This window comes from Eriocheir sinensis, unplaced genomic scaffold (genome assembly GCF_024679095.1).
Source record: "Eriocheir sinensis breed Jianghai 21 unplaced genomic scaffold, ASM2467909v1 Scaffold95, whole genome shotgun sequence".
Classification (NCBI taxonomy): domain Eukaryota; kingdom Metazoa; phylum Arthropoda; class Malacostraca; order Decapoda; family Varunidae; genus Eriocheir; species Eriocheir sinensis.
The window spans coordinates 589,133-604,558 of record NW_026112330.1 but is presented as its reverse complement, the minus strand read 5'-3'; the positions used below and the strand labels follow the sequence as shown (position 1 = coordinate 604,558).

The window sequence follows — 15,426 nt, the reverse complement described above, 5'->3', positions numbered from 1 at the left end:
CTCCCTCTCCTCCTTTATTTCCCTTATTCTCTCTTCCTCCCCCTCCCTCCTGGACAGCCCACCTAACCCCCCCTCCTCTCCCCCCAGCGTGTCGCGGCGGGGCGGGATGAGAACTTCCGCGGCTACGCACAGAAAGAGGCCCACGACTTTCTGGCACAGCTGTTGGACTGGCTACACACCGACCTGGCCGACGAGGTGTGTGTGTATGTGTGTGTGTGTGTGTGTGTGTGTGTGTGTGTGTGTGTGTGTGTGTGTGTGTGTGTGTGTGTGTGTGTGTGTCAATATTAATAATGATGCGAATAGCAATAACAATAATAACTTCAGTAATAGCAATGCAGTGATAACAGTAGTAGTAGTAGTAGTCGTATTTGTAGTAGTAGTAGTCGTAGTAGTAGTAAACAAAATATTATTGTTTCCTTTTTTTGTGCCCTTGAGCTGTATTCTTTGTTGTAAAAAAGAAAAAAAAAGAAAAAAAAGAAAAAAAGAAATAGTAGTAGTAGTAGTAGAAGTCGTAGTAGTAGTAGTAGTAATTCCACGAAAGGGTTCCTCTGGGTGCTGGTTCCTTCATATCCTTTCCCTTTTCGCCTCATAGACCGGGACGGCACAGGAGTCCAACGGGGACGTCAGCGCAGAACCAGGCAGCGACAAGGTTGAGTCCCCCATCTCCCGGCTGTTCCGCACCACTCAGCTCAACTCCGTCTTCTGCGGCAGGACGGGCATTAGCCTGACCCAAGTTGAGGAAGCCGCCTTGAACCTCTCTCTCCCCGTCACTCGAGAAGGTCCCACGAGCCTCGAGGTTAGTTGAAAATGGAGGTTTCGGCTCACTTGTTGGTTTTCTTATCATACATCTTCGAGACCTTTCTGTTAAAGTCATTCCACATTTTCTTCCTTCCATCCTCAAACACTTGGTAAGACTTTTGAAGAGGCTGTGTTAGTGCTTCCATGGGTAGTGTTATGAGCATTTTTTTTACGTCAATGCCTATAGCGCAGGTAGGCTTGCTTGAGGAGCCTGGATGGTATTCGGCCCCAGCCCGTCATGGCGCAGGCAGGTGTTTATAGTGGCGCCATTTTCTCTTGGCTCATGCTGCCCCACGGAACTCGTTCTTGATTCACTTAGACGGTTTCCTCTAGAGTCCGGGTTGGTGGGTGGTCTTCAGGACAGCATGTGGGTAGTTTTAAGCCACTCGGGGGTGACTGAAAATCCCAGGTGGTAGCGTGGGGATTCGAACTCGCGTCGTCCATCACGCGATGAATGTAGGCCCAGCACGCTACCACTCAGCCACCGCTTACTCTAGAATATTCAGTAGTTTTACAAATATGGACAAATTGAAAATGTTTATCATTGATGACACGTTCCGAACGAGAACTAATGGCAGAAAACTAACGTGTAAATAAATAAATTCAGACTGCACCAAATTTTTCTTCACCAACGTTGTAGTGCGAGAATGGAATGAACTCCCCGCCGCCTTCTTTCAGTGGTCCAGTGCAACACGACTGACTCTTTTAAAAAACAAGCTCTACTGACACTTCCTTCAACTTCAAATTCCCTAAAGTAGAAGCACAAAATCTTGGCGGCATTGTATTTAATATAATTTCACTTAGGAGTAAGGACCGACCACGTAGTCTGGACCATAGGAACTGTGTGTTCTGAATATCTATGTAACATTGTAGTGCGAGAGTGGAATAAGCTCCCCGCCTTCCTTCAGTGTTCCAGTGCTACACGATTGACTCCTTTAAAAACAAGGGAAGGCGATGGCTGAATGGATAACGTGACGGCGCTGCGTTCAGGACGACGCGAGTTCAATCCCCGCCCGGTGCCACCAAGATGGGATTTTTCAGCCCCCGCCGAATGGCTTAAAACTACCCACATGCTGTCCAGAAGACCACCTATCAACCCGGACTTTAGATTCTAGGATTAAAGATGAGCTCCGGGAGGGCAGCATGAGCCAGTGCAAGATGGCACCACTATAAACACTCGCCTGCGCCAGAACGGGTTGGGCCGACCATCAGGCCCCACCGGGAAGAAGCCTTGGGCCGACCATCACGATCCACCGGGAAGAAGCCTACCGGCGCAATAGGCCACGACATAAAAAAAAAAAAAAAACGACCGTCACTTCCTTAAACTTAATATTCCATAAGGTATTTCATTTAGGTTAAACGGAGAGGCCACCTAGTTTGGACCATGGCATCTGTATGGTCTGAATATTTATGTAAATCTCTCTTCCCCCTTCCTTTACCCGGCTACAGGAGGTGATTGAGAAGAGCTTCACGCCGCAGATGATGGTGTGGGACTGTGGCGAGTGCGGGGCATCACACGAATGCGAGAACCGGACAGACATAACGAAGCTGCCAGAGATCTTGGTTCTTCATCTGAGTAGGTAAGGACTGGTAACACACACTCCCAGGTCTTTCTCTGCCTCTGTGGTGGATAGTGGAGTGTTTCCCATGTGGTACTGGTGTGCTGGATATCCCTTCACTGGTAGCCTGGTAACATACACTCCCAGGTCTTTCTCTGCCTCTGTGGTGGATAGTGGAGTGTTTGCCATGTGGTATTGGTGTGCTGGATATCCCTTCACTGGTAGCCTGATAACATACACTCCCAGGTCTTTCTCTGCCTCTGTGGTGGATAGTGGAGTGTTTCCCATGTGGTATTGTTGTGCTGGATATCCCTTCACTGGTAGCCTGGTTACATATGGTCCCAGGTCTTTCTCTGCCTCTGTGGTGGATAGTGGAGTGTTTCCCATGTGGTATTGGTGTGCTGGATATCCCTTCACTGGTAGCCTGGTAACATATAGTCCCAGGTCTTTCTCTGCCTCTGTGGTGGATAGTGGAGTGTTTCCCATGTGGTATTGGTGTGCTGGATATCCCTTCACTGGTAGCCTGGTAACATACACTTCCAGGTCTTTCTCTGCCTCTGTGGGGGATAGTGGAGTGTTTCCCATGTGGTATTGGTGTGCTGGATATCCCTTCACTGGTAGCCTGGTAACATACACTCCCAGGTCTTTCTCTGCCTCTGTGGTGGATAGTGGAGTGTTTCCCATGTGGTATTGGTGTGCTGGATATTCCTTCACTGGTAGCCTGGTAACATACACTCCCAGGCCTTTCTCTGCCTCTGTGGTGGATAGTGGAGTGTTTCCCATGTGGTACTGGTGTGCTGGATATCCCTTCACTGGTAGCCTGGTAACTTACACTCCCAGGTCTTTCTCTGCCTCTGTGGTGGATAGTGGAATGTTTCCCATGTGGTATTTGTGTGCTGGATATCCCTTCACTGGTAGCCTGGTAACATATAGTCCCAGGTCTTTCTCTGCCTCTGTGGTGGATAGTGGAGTGTTTCCCATGTGGTATTGGTGTGCTGGATATTCCTTCACTGGTAGCCTGGTAATATACACTCCCAGGTCTTTCTCTGCCTCTGTGGTGTGGATAGTGGAGTGTTTCCCATGTGGTATTGGTGTGCTGGATATCCCTTCACTGGTAGCCTGGTAACATATAGTCCCAGGTCTTTCTCTGCCTCTGTGGTGGATAGTGGAGTGTTTCCCATGTGGTATTGGTGTGCTGGATATCCCTTCACTGGTAGCCTGGTCACTTACACTTCCAGGTCTTTCTCTGCCTCTGTGGTGGATAGTGGAGTGTTTCCCATGTGGTATTTGTGTGCTGGATATCCCTTCACTGGTAGCCTGGTAACATACACTCCCAGGTCTTTCTCTGCCTCTGTGGTGGATAGTGGAATGCTTCCCATGTGGTATTGGTGTGCTGGATATCCCTTCACTGGTAGCCTGGTAACATACACTCCCAGATCTTTCTTTGCCTCTGTGGTGGATAGTGGAGTGTTTCCCATGTGGTATTGGTGTGCTGGATATCCCTTCACTGGTAGCCTGGTAGCATGCACTCCCAGGTCTCTCTCTGCCTCTGTGGTGGATAGTGGAGTGTTTCCCATGTAGTACTGGTGTGCTGGATATCCCCTCCCAAGGTGCAGGACTTTACATTTATTTTCAGTGAATTGTAGCAGCCACTTTTTGTTCCATTCCTGTAGCAAGCTTGGTGAGGTCTGTCTGTAGGAAATCCGCAGTCAAGGCTTAAACTTCTTTCCTCTAGATCCGAGGCAATGCACTGGGGTGGGTTTCATCAAAGTTCCCAAGTCCTTGGAAGTGTGCTCAAGGAGTCCCAAGCGTGCGAGAAACATTGGGCATGTTTCACGAAAGCTCCCAAGCCTTGGAACTCTGCCTATCTCGCTCGCCGCCTTGGGAGGCCGTGCGGGGTCTCCCAAGCGCTCCCAAGGAAGGTTCCAAGCGTCAGACTGTAAACATGGCAGCCCGTGAACAACCCCGCCAGCACCGACCAAGGAATTTTCGCTCGAGAAGGGACATCTTTAACGAGTACGATGACACCGAGTTCAAGAAGAGGTACAGGGTGGATCGTGCTGGCCTGTTGTTCGTCACTGACTTGGTGCGACACGTGATTGGCAACAGGACTGAGAGGAGCCGTGCGGTCACAGCGGAGCTGAAAGTGGCGTTGACTCTGCGATACCTCGCCACCGGGAAAATGCAGCAGTGCAGCGCAGATGACTGGAGTTTCCCGGGCCACAGTCAGCAGAATCATCACCCAGACCGTGGATGCTCTCGTGACACAAGAGAATATGAGGCGGTTCATGGGCTTCCATTCAAACCGGGGGGAGCAGCAGAGAATGAAGGCGGAGTTTGCCGAAATTGCTAGTTTTCCCGGTGTGGTGGGTGCTGTTGATGGCACCCACGTAAGAATAGTGGCCCCACATGAGCACGAAGAAGTGTGCGTCAACCGCAAGAACTACCACAGCATCAATGTGCAAGTGTTATTTGATGCACAGTACAAGCTGCGGGCCATGGTGGCGAGGTGGCCAGGGTCTACTCATGACTCACTAAATGTTTGTTTACACCGTGGTGCCGTTGAAGATGCAGACGGAACAAAAATACGTGCACATATTCCTTACAATGAAGATACTATCGCTGTATTTCAACTAAATATCAATTGTTTATATTTATAATTCCATAATTATATATAAGAAGTGTAATTTAGGTTAATTAAAGACATATTAGACATCAAAGCGACGCGGAAGATTGGCAACGCTGGTTTCTCCCAAGACCGCCCCCAATCCTACTTGGAAGTGCTTGTGGCGCGGTGATGAAACACGCCCAAGAAATTCTCCCAACGGCGCGTGACGTCACCACGCTTGGGAGAGCACCATGATGAAACCCCCCCCTGATCCATGACCCCCCCCCACTTAACCATTCTTACGTCTTTCCTTTCCCTCCGTCTGTCTGTCTTTCCCTCTCCACACGCCAAGCTGTCATGCTAATCGTTCGCTTCCTGCCAGGGTGAGCGAGGTGGCCAACAGTCATCAGAAGCTACGTGTGTTCTACCCTGCCGCGGGCCTCCAGGTGGGCGCGACCAATAGCGGGGCGAGGTAACCACTGACGCAATACTGCCCAGGATGATAATAGTGATGAAATAATATTGCTAATGGTGGTAATATTGACGATAATTATGATGATGCTACTATTGTTACTACTACTACTACTACTACTACTACTACTACTACTACTACTACTACTACTGCTACTACTACTACCCCGTCTCTCCTTACAGCCGGAGCTACAGGCTGGCGGCGTTGTGCTGTCATGACGGCGGTATGAACGGGGGTCACTATACCGCCTTCTGCAGGGTCAACGCGCTCTGGTTTTCGTTCAATGACACGTTCGTTTGCCGCGTTCAACCCAAGGATGTCCTGGACAGACCCTCGGCGCATATACTCTTCTATGAGGCCGAGGATGTGTCGTAGTGAGGTCGTAGTGAGGTCGTAGTAAGGTCGTAGTGAGGTCGTAGTGAGGTCGTAGTGAGGTCGTAGTAAGGTCGTAGTGAGGTCGTAGTGAGGTCGTAGTAAGGTCGTAGTAAGGTCGTAGTGAGGTCGTAGTGAGGTCGTAGTAAGGTCGTAGTGAGGTCGTAGTAAGGTCGTAGTGAGGTCGTAGCTGTTCTTAGTTCGTTTGCAAAGTCGTTCCTGTCGTGTTGAGATGAGGTTGGTATTCTTAGATGATTCCACCCCTCACATCATGTATTTCCCAAGGCCAAAATAGAGATCAGTCGGGTTCTAATGAGTGTTGCCTTAGGTTCACGGTACAGAGGAAGGGTCAAACTACACACCAACTACTTCCAAAGGTCAACAATAAGATCTGTCGGGTTCTAATAAGTGTTGCCTTAGGTTCACGGTACAGAGGAAGGGTCACACTATCACCAGGGCCATAAAACTACCCCTGGAAATGCTCAAGACTCCTATGAAATGGCCCTAAAAAGTATATCAATCGGATTCAAATGAGTGTTGCCTTAGGTTCACGGTACAGAGGAAGGGTCACACTATCACCAGGGCCATAAAACTACCCCTGGAAATGCTCAAGACTCCTATGAAATGGCCCTAAAAAGTATATCAATCGGATTCAAATGTGTGTTTCCTTAGGTTCACGGCACAGAGGAAGGGTCACACTACCACCAGGGTCATAAAACTACCCCTGGAAATGCTCAAAACTCCTATGAAATGGCCCTAAAAAGTATATCAATCGGATTCAAATGTGTGTTTCCTTAGGTTCACGGTACAGAGGAAGGGTCACAATACCACCAGGGTCATAAAACTACCCCTGGAAATGCTCAAAACTCCTATGAAATGGCCCTAAAAAGTACATCAATCGGATTAAAATGTGTGTTTCCTTAGGTTCATGGTACAGAGGAAGGGTCACACTACCACCAGGGTCATAAAACTACCCCTGGAAATGCTCAAAACTCCTATGAAATGGCCCTAAAAAGTACATCAATCGGATTCAAATGTGTGTTTCCTTAGGTTCATGGTATAGAGGAAGGGTCACACTACCACCAGGGTCATAAAACTACTCCTGGAAATAGCCCTTAAGACTCCTATGAAATGGCCCTAAAAAGTAGATCAATCGGGCTCAAATGAGTGTTGCCTTAGGTTTACGGTACAGAGGAAGGGTCACACTACCACCAGGGTCATAAAACTACCCCTGGAAATAGCCCTTAAGACTCCTATGAAAGCCTTGTCAAATATATGTTTCTTAGGTTCGTGGTGCAGAGGAAGGGTCACACTACCACCAGGGTCATAGAACTACCCTTGGAAATAACCCTTAAGACTCCTATGAAAGCCTTGTCAAATATATGTTTCTTAGGTTCGTGGTACAGAGGAAGGGTCAGACTACCACCAGGGTCATAAAACTACCCCTGGAAATAACCCTTAAGACTCCTATGAAAGCCTTGTCATATATGTGTTTCTTAGGTTCGTGGTACAGAGGAAGGGTCACACCACCACCAGGGTCATAAAACTACCCTTGGAAATAACCCTTAAGACTCCTATGAAAGCCTTGTCAAATATATGTTTCTTAGGTTCGTGGTGCAGAGGAAGGGTCACACTACCACCAGGGTCATAAAACTACCCCTGGAAATACCCAAGACTCCTATGAAAGCCTTGTAAAATATGTGTTTCTTAGGTTCGTGGTCCAGAGGAAGGGTCAGACTACCACCAGGGTCATAGAACTACCCCTGGAAATAGCCCTTAAGATTCCTATGAAAGCCTTGTCATATATGTGTTTCTTTGGTTCGTGGTACAGAGGAAGGGTCAGACTACCACCAGGGTCATAGAACTACCCCTGGAAATAGTCCTTAAGATTCCTATGAAAGCCTTGTAAAATATGTGTTTCTTAGGTTCGTGGTGCAGAGGAAGGGTCACACTACCACCAGGGTCATAAAACTACCCCTGGAAATAACCCTTAAGACTCCTATGAAAGCCTTGTCATATATGTGTTTTTTAGGTTCGTGGTACAGAGGAAGGGTCAGACTACCACCAGGGTCATAAAACTACCCCTGGAAATACCCAAGACTCCTATGAAAGCCTTGTAAAATATGTGTTTCTTAGGTTCGTGGTCCAGAGGAAGGGTCAGACAACCACCAGGGTCATAGAACTACCCCTGGAAATAGCCCTTAAGATTCCTATGAAATCTTCTCTAATGTAACTAATTTCTTGTCTACTCTTTACTAAGGGTTAGGATGTGTCGTTGCAAGGTCGTGGAGGTTGCATTTGTTATATTCTCTTCTTAATTTTGTGTTTCATTGTCGTTTTCGTCGTGTTAACCCCTTGGAAATTTCTCTAACCTAACCAAACCTAACTTAACTATCGTCTCTGAGCCTGAAGATGTGTCGTTGAGAGGTCGTTTAGGTTGCTGTTGTTATATTCTCATCTTAGTTTTGTGTTTCATTGTCGTTTTCGTCGTGTTAACCCCTTGGAAATTTCTCTAACCTAATCAAACCTAACTTAACTATCGTCTGAGGCTGAAGATGTGTCGTTGAGAAGTCGTGGAGGTGGTTGTTTATGTCGTTGTTCTCTTCTTAGATTCTTGTTTCATTGTCGTTCTCGTTGTGTTAAAAGTTCGCAAGCTTTTCTAACCTAACCAAACCTAACTTAACTATTGTCTCTGAGGCCGAAGATGTGTCGTTGAGAGGTCGTTTAGGTTGCTATTGATATATTCTCCTCTTAGTTTCGTGTTTCACTGTCGTTCTGGTCGTGTTAACCCCTCGGAAATTTCTCTAACCTAATCAAACCTAACTTAACTATTGTCTCTGAGGCCGAAGATGTGTCGTTGAGAGGTCGTTTAGGTTGCTATTGATATATTCTCCTCTTAGTTTCGTGTTTCATTGTCGTTCTGGTCGTGTTAAGCCCTCGGAAATTTCTCTAACCTAACCAAACCTAACTTAACTATCGTCTGAGGCTGAAGATGTGTCGTTGAGAGGTCGTTTAGGTTGCTATTGATATATTCTCCTCTTAGTTTCGTGTTTCCTTGTCGTTCTGGTCGTGTTAAGCCCTCGGAAATTTCTCTAACCTAACCAAACCTAACTTAACTATCGTCTGAGGCTGAAGATGTGTCGTTGAGAAGTCGTGGAGGATATTTTTGTTGTTTTCGTTTCTTAGTTTCCTGGTTCAAAGTCGTTCCCGTCGTGTTAAGCCTTGGAAAGCTTCTATAACCTAACTAATGTCTTGTTTACTTGTTTCTAAGGCAGAGGATGTGTCGTTGTGAGGTCGTGGATGATGTTTTTGTTGTTTTCGCTTCATAGTCTCGTGTTTTCAAAGTCGTTCTCGTCGTGTCAAGTTTTAGAAGACTCCTGTAGTCTAATCATCGTCCAGTCGTTCTGAGGTCGTGGTGGCTTGATACTGTTGTCGTTTTCTTTCGACGTTTTTACATTGATTCCCGTCGGTTCAGCCAAGTCTGAGGTAGGCATTATCGCGCAACGGCAACATGAAGCCACGCGGCGTGTCCAATTTCATGGATACTGTAAGCTACGCCCCACCGTTGCCAGATTATCGTACTCAGAGCATAGCATTTACTGGTTTCTGGCCCATAAATGTTGCCAATAAACACCAATTATTAAACATTTTATTGATGATTTTACATGAAGACAATTTTGGGGTCTAAGGTCTTAGGGCGGCCAGTGATTCTCGGCATGGGCATCAACGTTGCCAGATTGTCGTACTCAGAGCATAGTATTTACCGGTTTCTGACGCCTAACTATTGCCAAGAAACATTAGGAATTAACTATTTTAACGATAATTATGAATGAGTCTCGTTATTGGGGCCAGGAGACAGTTTTTGGGTCGGAAGTTGGTAATAATATTATAAGAGGCTGAGTACGACAATCTGGCAACATTAGCGTACGCATAGCAAACGGTCGTCGGTGTCGATAATATGCAGGCAGCCATAACAAATACCGCCAATTATAGTCGATTGTGAGTTAAGAAATATTAGTAATGTCACAAATAGCTGTTTTGTTAATATAAGGCCTGCTAATTTTTCTCGGTGGTGGACAGCTTCAAGGCGGTTTAATAATCATACTCAGCGATCTTGTAAATTAACAAAACAGCTATTTCCGACATTACTAACATTTTTAACTCATAATCAACTATAATTAGCGGTATATGTTATTGCTGCCTGCATATTATCGACACTGACGACTGTTTGCTATACGTAGGCCAACGTTGCCAGATTGTCGTACTCAGCCTCATCTGTTTGCCGATTTCCGACCTCAAAACCGTCTCCTCCACCCCCAAACTTGCTTCATATAAAATTATCGCCCAGCCACGGCAGAAGGCTTGTTACTAAGGGCCGTTTTCACAGTCGTTTTGTTTGTTTTGATCGTTACCAATGGCTGTTATCGCCGCTATATAGTATTTCCACGTAAAACTGGGTTAGTCTCGTCCTGCACCTTGCCACACATTCTCAACACCTCTCGCTTCCTCTGCAGCCGCCACCACCCCAAAGGCCAGTTTCACGTGGAAAACTATAGCGTCGATCCCCGCCATTAGTAACCATCAAAACAAACAAAACGACTGTGGAAGCGGCCCTCAGCGCTGCCCACGCCTGGATGTCTGCCTCGTGAGGTGTGGGATTTTACAGAAGCGGTGATGTAATGAAATAGTTCCTCCTCAGTCAGTATTTAATTTCATATTCATATAAATATAAATTACTGTCTTTAGAAGAAAAACAAGTCGCGTGATCATGTCAGGCTGTCGAGCTTGTTGGTAATACTTATATGATGCCTGGTCCGACCCCCCCCCCCCGTGTGACAACAGTATTACTAACAATGAAAATAATAGTGGTAATAATCATAATGGTACCTATAGTATCGATAATAATGATAACTATAACAAATAATTCAAGTAATGATGATGAGATAGCAGGGAAATAAAATAACACCGGGCTGTAAATGTTGTTGTACTATCAGTGTTTTAGGCGTAAATAACAATAACAATAATAATGATAATAACAACAAAATAATAACGATAATAATAATAAATCTATTATTATTGATCCTAATATTACTTGTATTATTATTATTATCTCTTCAAAATACTATTTACTACTACTACTACTACTACTACTACTACCACTACTGCAACTCCTACTACTACTACTACTACTACTACTTTTTTTTTTCTACTACTACATAAATGATGGCTCCACCCATGTTTATTTTCCCGACACATAATCCTGGAGGGCTCCGTAGCTTGGAGGTCATTAGCCCCAACTCTGTTCGCTAATGACTGTGGCATCCAACCATATCACTAATACTACCTGACACTAAATCACCCATCATCTATTACGTCCAGATCCCCCTTTCCTTCCCTACTCAAGTCACTCCCGACCCACCCTAATGTCACTCTCCACCACTGTGGCTTCATAGTCCATATTGGAGATGTTGGTGGCTTTTGGGCAAGAGTGTCTGGTGCCCCTGAGACATAGGATGGCCGACCTGAGCAGGGAGAACGAGAGGCGACACCTCATCCAGGCGACAACGTGGCTCCTTGGCTGATGCTACTACTACTACTACTACTACTACTACCACTACTGCTACTCCTACTACTACCACTACTACTACTACTACTACTACTACTACTACTACTACTACTACTACTACTACTACTACTATATATGCCATCACAATCTCCCTCCTTCCTTTCTCAATCCCACCTTCCCTCCCTCCCTCCCTTCCATCCATCCCCACCCTCTCTTTCCTTCCCTTCCCTCCTTCCCTCTTTATACCATAGCATCCACACCTCAAGTGAGTAAGTATACGGCCATTGGTAATTTTTTTTTTTTTTTTTACAGCTAAGGAGACAGCTCAAGGGCGCAAAGAAAAAAAGAAAACAAAGGCCCGCTACTCACTGCTCCCGAACAGAGGTTAAAGAAGTGTCAAAAGTCAGAGGTCAATTTCGGGAGGAGAGGTGTCCTGATACCCTCCTCTTGAAAGAGTTCAAGTCGTAGGCAGGAGGAAATACAGATGAAGGAAGATTGTTCCAGAGTTTACCAGCGTGAGGGATGAAAGAGTGAAGATGCTGGTTAACTCTTGCATAAGGAGTTTGGACAGTATAGGGATGAGCATGAGTAGAAAAGAATTTGTTGTAGCGGGCCGCAGACGCCGAAGTCTTCCTCAAACTATATATTTAGTATTAGTTAGACCTCATCTTGACTATGTGGTTCCAGTTCTGGTCACTTGGATATCAAAATGTTAGAATCGGTGCAGAGGAGGATGACTAAGATGGTTCAGGGGTTGAAGCATAGCCACGAGGAAAAGACTCAAACAGTTAAACTTGCATTCTCTAGAAAGGCGAAGGGTGCGTGGAGACATGATCGAGGTTTATAAATGGATGAAGGGCTTTAATAAGGGGGATAATTATTATAAGGTTTTTGTTGGTAAGAGAACCGGGTAGGACACGAAATGGGTTAAACTGGATAAATTCGGATTCAGCAAGGACATAGGCAAGGAGTGGTTTACTAACAGAGTGGTTGGTGGATGAGTGGAACAGGTTTGCAGTCGTGCTGGTGCCAATACAATTGTCACATTAATAAATAAGTTTGATAGAGATTCATGGACAGCGACGATGATTGGGGTTAGATACACGGGAGCTTAGATTCAAAGAACTGCACCTTGTACAGGCGTTCTTATGTTCGCATATGTTCCTATGGCTGCACGAAAGGGAACGTAGTGGTTCTACATCATTTCACAGGTGAGTTGAGAGCTGCTTTATAATCAGATAGGGCTACATATGATAGAAATCGCAGTTCTGTTGTACACTGACATTGAGATTACCAGGCGGCTGCCAGGGTACTATCCTCGACCCAGGCTGAGCTGCTGTCATGCTTGAGGCTCGCCACACTTGTAGCAGCTTTTCGCAAGATGTATACTTGTTTGTTGATAGCCAGGCTGCATTACATGAATTCTGTGTCCTCCTCCTACAGACTGTGATCTTGTGACTAAGTGCCTGACTGCCCTCGTGCCTTGGGCCTGCAGGTGCCACGGTCCACTTCACCTGGGTGCCCTTCCATCCAACACAATGAAAAAGGCAGACTGCCTTGCTCGACGATGCCAACTTCAGGATGACACAGTGGACCCTGACACTGACTATACTCTTAGCTATGTTAAGAATATAATTAGGAATTATTTCCATAATAACATTACTGCCAACTCAGACTGCCTGCTGTGACAATGGTAGCACCAGCAGCCTCCATTATACAAGTGTCTCCCCACCACTGTTTACCCCTATGGGCTTTGGTGCACCTCAGGGATGTGAGCAATGCGCCTTAGAGCTGAGCTAGCAAATTTACTACTGGGGAGTTATGCTCCCCTGTGTCTGCTACACGCTGTGTGCCAGGCCGAGGGACACACCTGCAACAGTCTCATGGAATGCCAGGGCCCTTTCATTGTTTTTTTTAAGCCACAGGACTGACTTGACCTTAAATGTCGTTGATAATAGATCTACATTGTTAAATATATAGGAAAATTTTATGTGCTTTTTCTGCTCAAACTATCAATTCTTTTTTAATTTTTCGTCTAGATGCAAAAACATAAGTGGTAAATTCCCTTAATTCCGCCCAGGAGATCCGTATTTTGGGTCTATCTATCGATTATAAGCTCGCCCACAGACTCTGTAGCTCCGCCCACTGGCTTCACTCATACCTGTATGGGGACGCGCAGGAGGGCGCCTCCTGTTATAATACCTCCATGGGCGAGAGACGGCGTGATGGAGCCCACAGGTATTACTGATGCTCGCCGCGCTGACGTCGCTCCGGCGATGGTCGCTGACACGGGCATCTCAGAGTGTCCCAGGGCGTCCAGCACCGTGACTGTGTATGCACGTTGATGGCGTGACACAGCTGCAGCCCTTTGAACTCTAATGACACCTCAGGAGGCGACACACACACACACACACACACACACACTGCTTTCACACACACACACACACACACCGTCAATATCATCATCATTACACACCACACACCACGACACGTCATCATTACGCGCCAACACTTGCCGCCACTTCCGCTAACACTCTTCAAAGCGACGGAACAATAATAATAACAATAATAACAGCAATACCAGTTTTGTAACAGCCTTCAAAATTGTGCAAAAAAAATCCTAAACTCGGCTGGCATGACTCTGCCAGCCTGTACTTTTCTCCGCCTCTTTAGCTGACTACTCCCAGTCTTGCCCCGCCTCGCCGCTCTCTCCGGCTAATATTTGAGCAGTTTCTGGTTCAACATCAACCGGCTTTCCGACGGCGGCAGGGGGCAAAATAGTAATTGTGCACAGTTTCAGAGCAGGCTGCTTTTCATCGTCCCCACCTTCCTCGCCTCATCGGCTTTCATACCTTTCCCTCAAGACAACCGTGAATGGCCGCGTCGATAAAGAGTGAAGGAAAAATATCCTCGCTTTGACGTGAAACGAAGAGAATGGATAGTATTTAACTGTTGACTTCGGTGGTGCTGGTGGTGAGTGGTGCGGTGAGATAGGAAATAGGTTGATTTGTTTTCAGTAGTTGTGGTGATGGTATATAGTGAAAATGAAATGGTGGTGGGTCTTGGTGATGGTGAATTGCCTTACATGGATTCATCACCACGCTAGCACACCAATCAGTCAAGAGCGTGTTACTTTGTTGAATAAAGGAACCATATTTAGTATAACTTGGTGCAAATGACTGATTATTTTCTTCTGCTCCAAATCTTCTCCAGGCGGTGCTTTTGTTTTAGGTCGAGTAAATTATTTGTACATTTGCGTTTATTTCCATGTGTACTGCCGAAGTACTCTTACCATGAAAGTGTTTCACATTCACTTGTGCAGAAGCCTTCTCAAACTATCAATAGGCTTTTTCACATCACTACCCGCCGAAGCTTTTCCACAACCGCTATGTGAGAAGCCTTATTGAATGTGAATGTTTGAGATAAGGATCCAGAACATCTATTTCCAGAGCTAGTCATTTTTAAATTCACAACGCTAAAGTCTTTGTCGAACTATCGCAGTAAAGTTAGTACTCTGTAGCAAAAGCCCGGTTCAATCAGTAGAAAAGGGTGTCTCAGAGGGCTTAACGGCCAAACAGGCGGCAGTTGGTTCTGCTCAGCCGGATTCTTTTTCGGTAGACTGGAGAAGCACGTCTCTGAGCAAGGGGGATGGGGGGTGAGGTCCTCCCAGAGATCGACGATATGAGCGGGGAGGGAATCCTGCTGAAGGAAAGCGAGTCCTGCTTGTGATCAGATTACGGTAAATTACACACACACACACACACATAGCACACATATAACATTAGACATTGTTACACACACACAGGCGCACACACACACAGACACACACACACACAGACACACACACACACAGGCACACAGACTCACACACACACAGGCACACAGACACACACACACACAGGCACACAGACTCACACACAGGATAGTTAACGACCCTACTAAACTATACTCAAACGAAAATAATCACAATCACAAACAAAAATCTTCAAAAAAATCTCACCAGAAACAGGGCCCTCCACTTGTTCCCCGACTCTCTGTTCTCTCTTCTGCG

The 15,426-nt window shown here is 46.1% G+C and overlaps 1 protein-coding gene and 1 long non-coding RNA gene across 2 annotated transcripts; one reads left to right on the top strand and one right to left on the bottom strand.

The window, feature by feature from the left end:
- Positions 1-67: 67 nt before the first annotated feature.
- LOC126994998 (putative ubiquitin carboxyl-terminal hydrolase 50) lies at positions 68-7,573 on the top strand. Its single transcript, XM_050854267.1, has 6 exons — positions 68-195; positions 593-796; positions 2,248-2,378; positions 5,348-5,437; positions 5,620-5,827; positions 5,927-7,573. The coding sequence occupies exons 3-5, from the start codon at positions 2,278-2,280 to the stop codon at positions 5,810-5,812; spliced, it is 384 nt and encodes a 127-aa protein (XP_050710224.1). The 5' UTR covers positions 68-195; positions 593-796; positions 2,248-2,277; the 3' UTR covers positions 5,813-5,827; positions 5,927-7,573.
- A 667-nt stretch (positions 7,574-8,240) lies between these two features.
- On the bottom strand, positions 8,241-10,987 carry LOC126994999 (uncharacterized). The gene is made up of 2 exons (XR_007749774.1): positions 8,917-10,987; positions 8,241-8,773 (listed from the first exon to the last, which is right to left on the bottom strand). It is a non-coding gene; the product is annotated as an uncharacterized LOC126994999 (long non-coding RNA).
- Between the last annotated feature and the right edge of the window lie 4,439 nt (positions 10,988-15,426).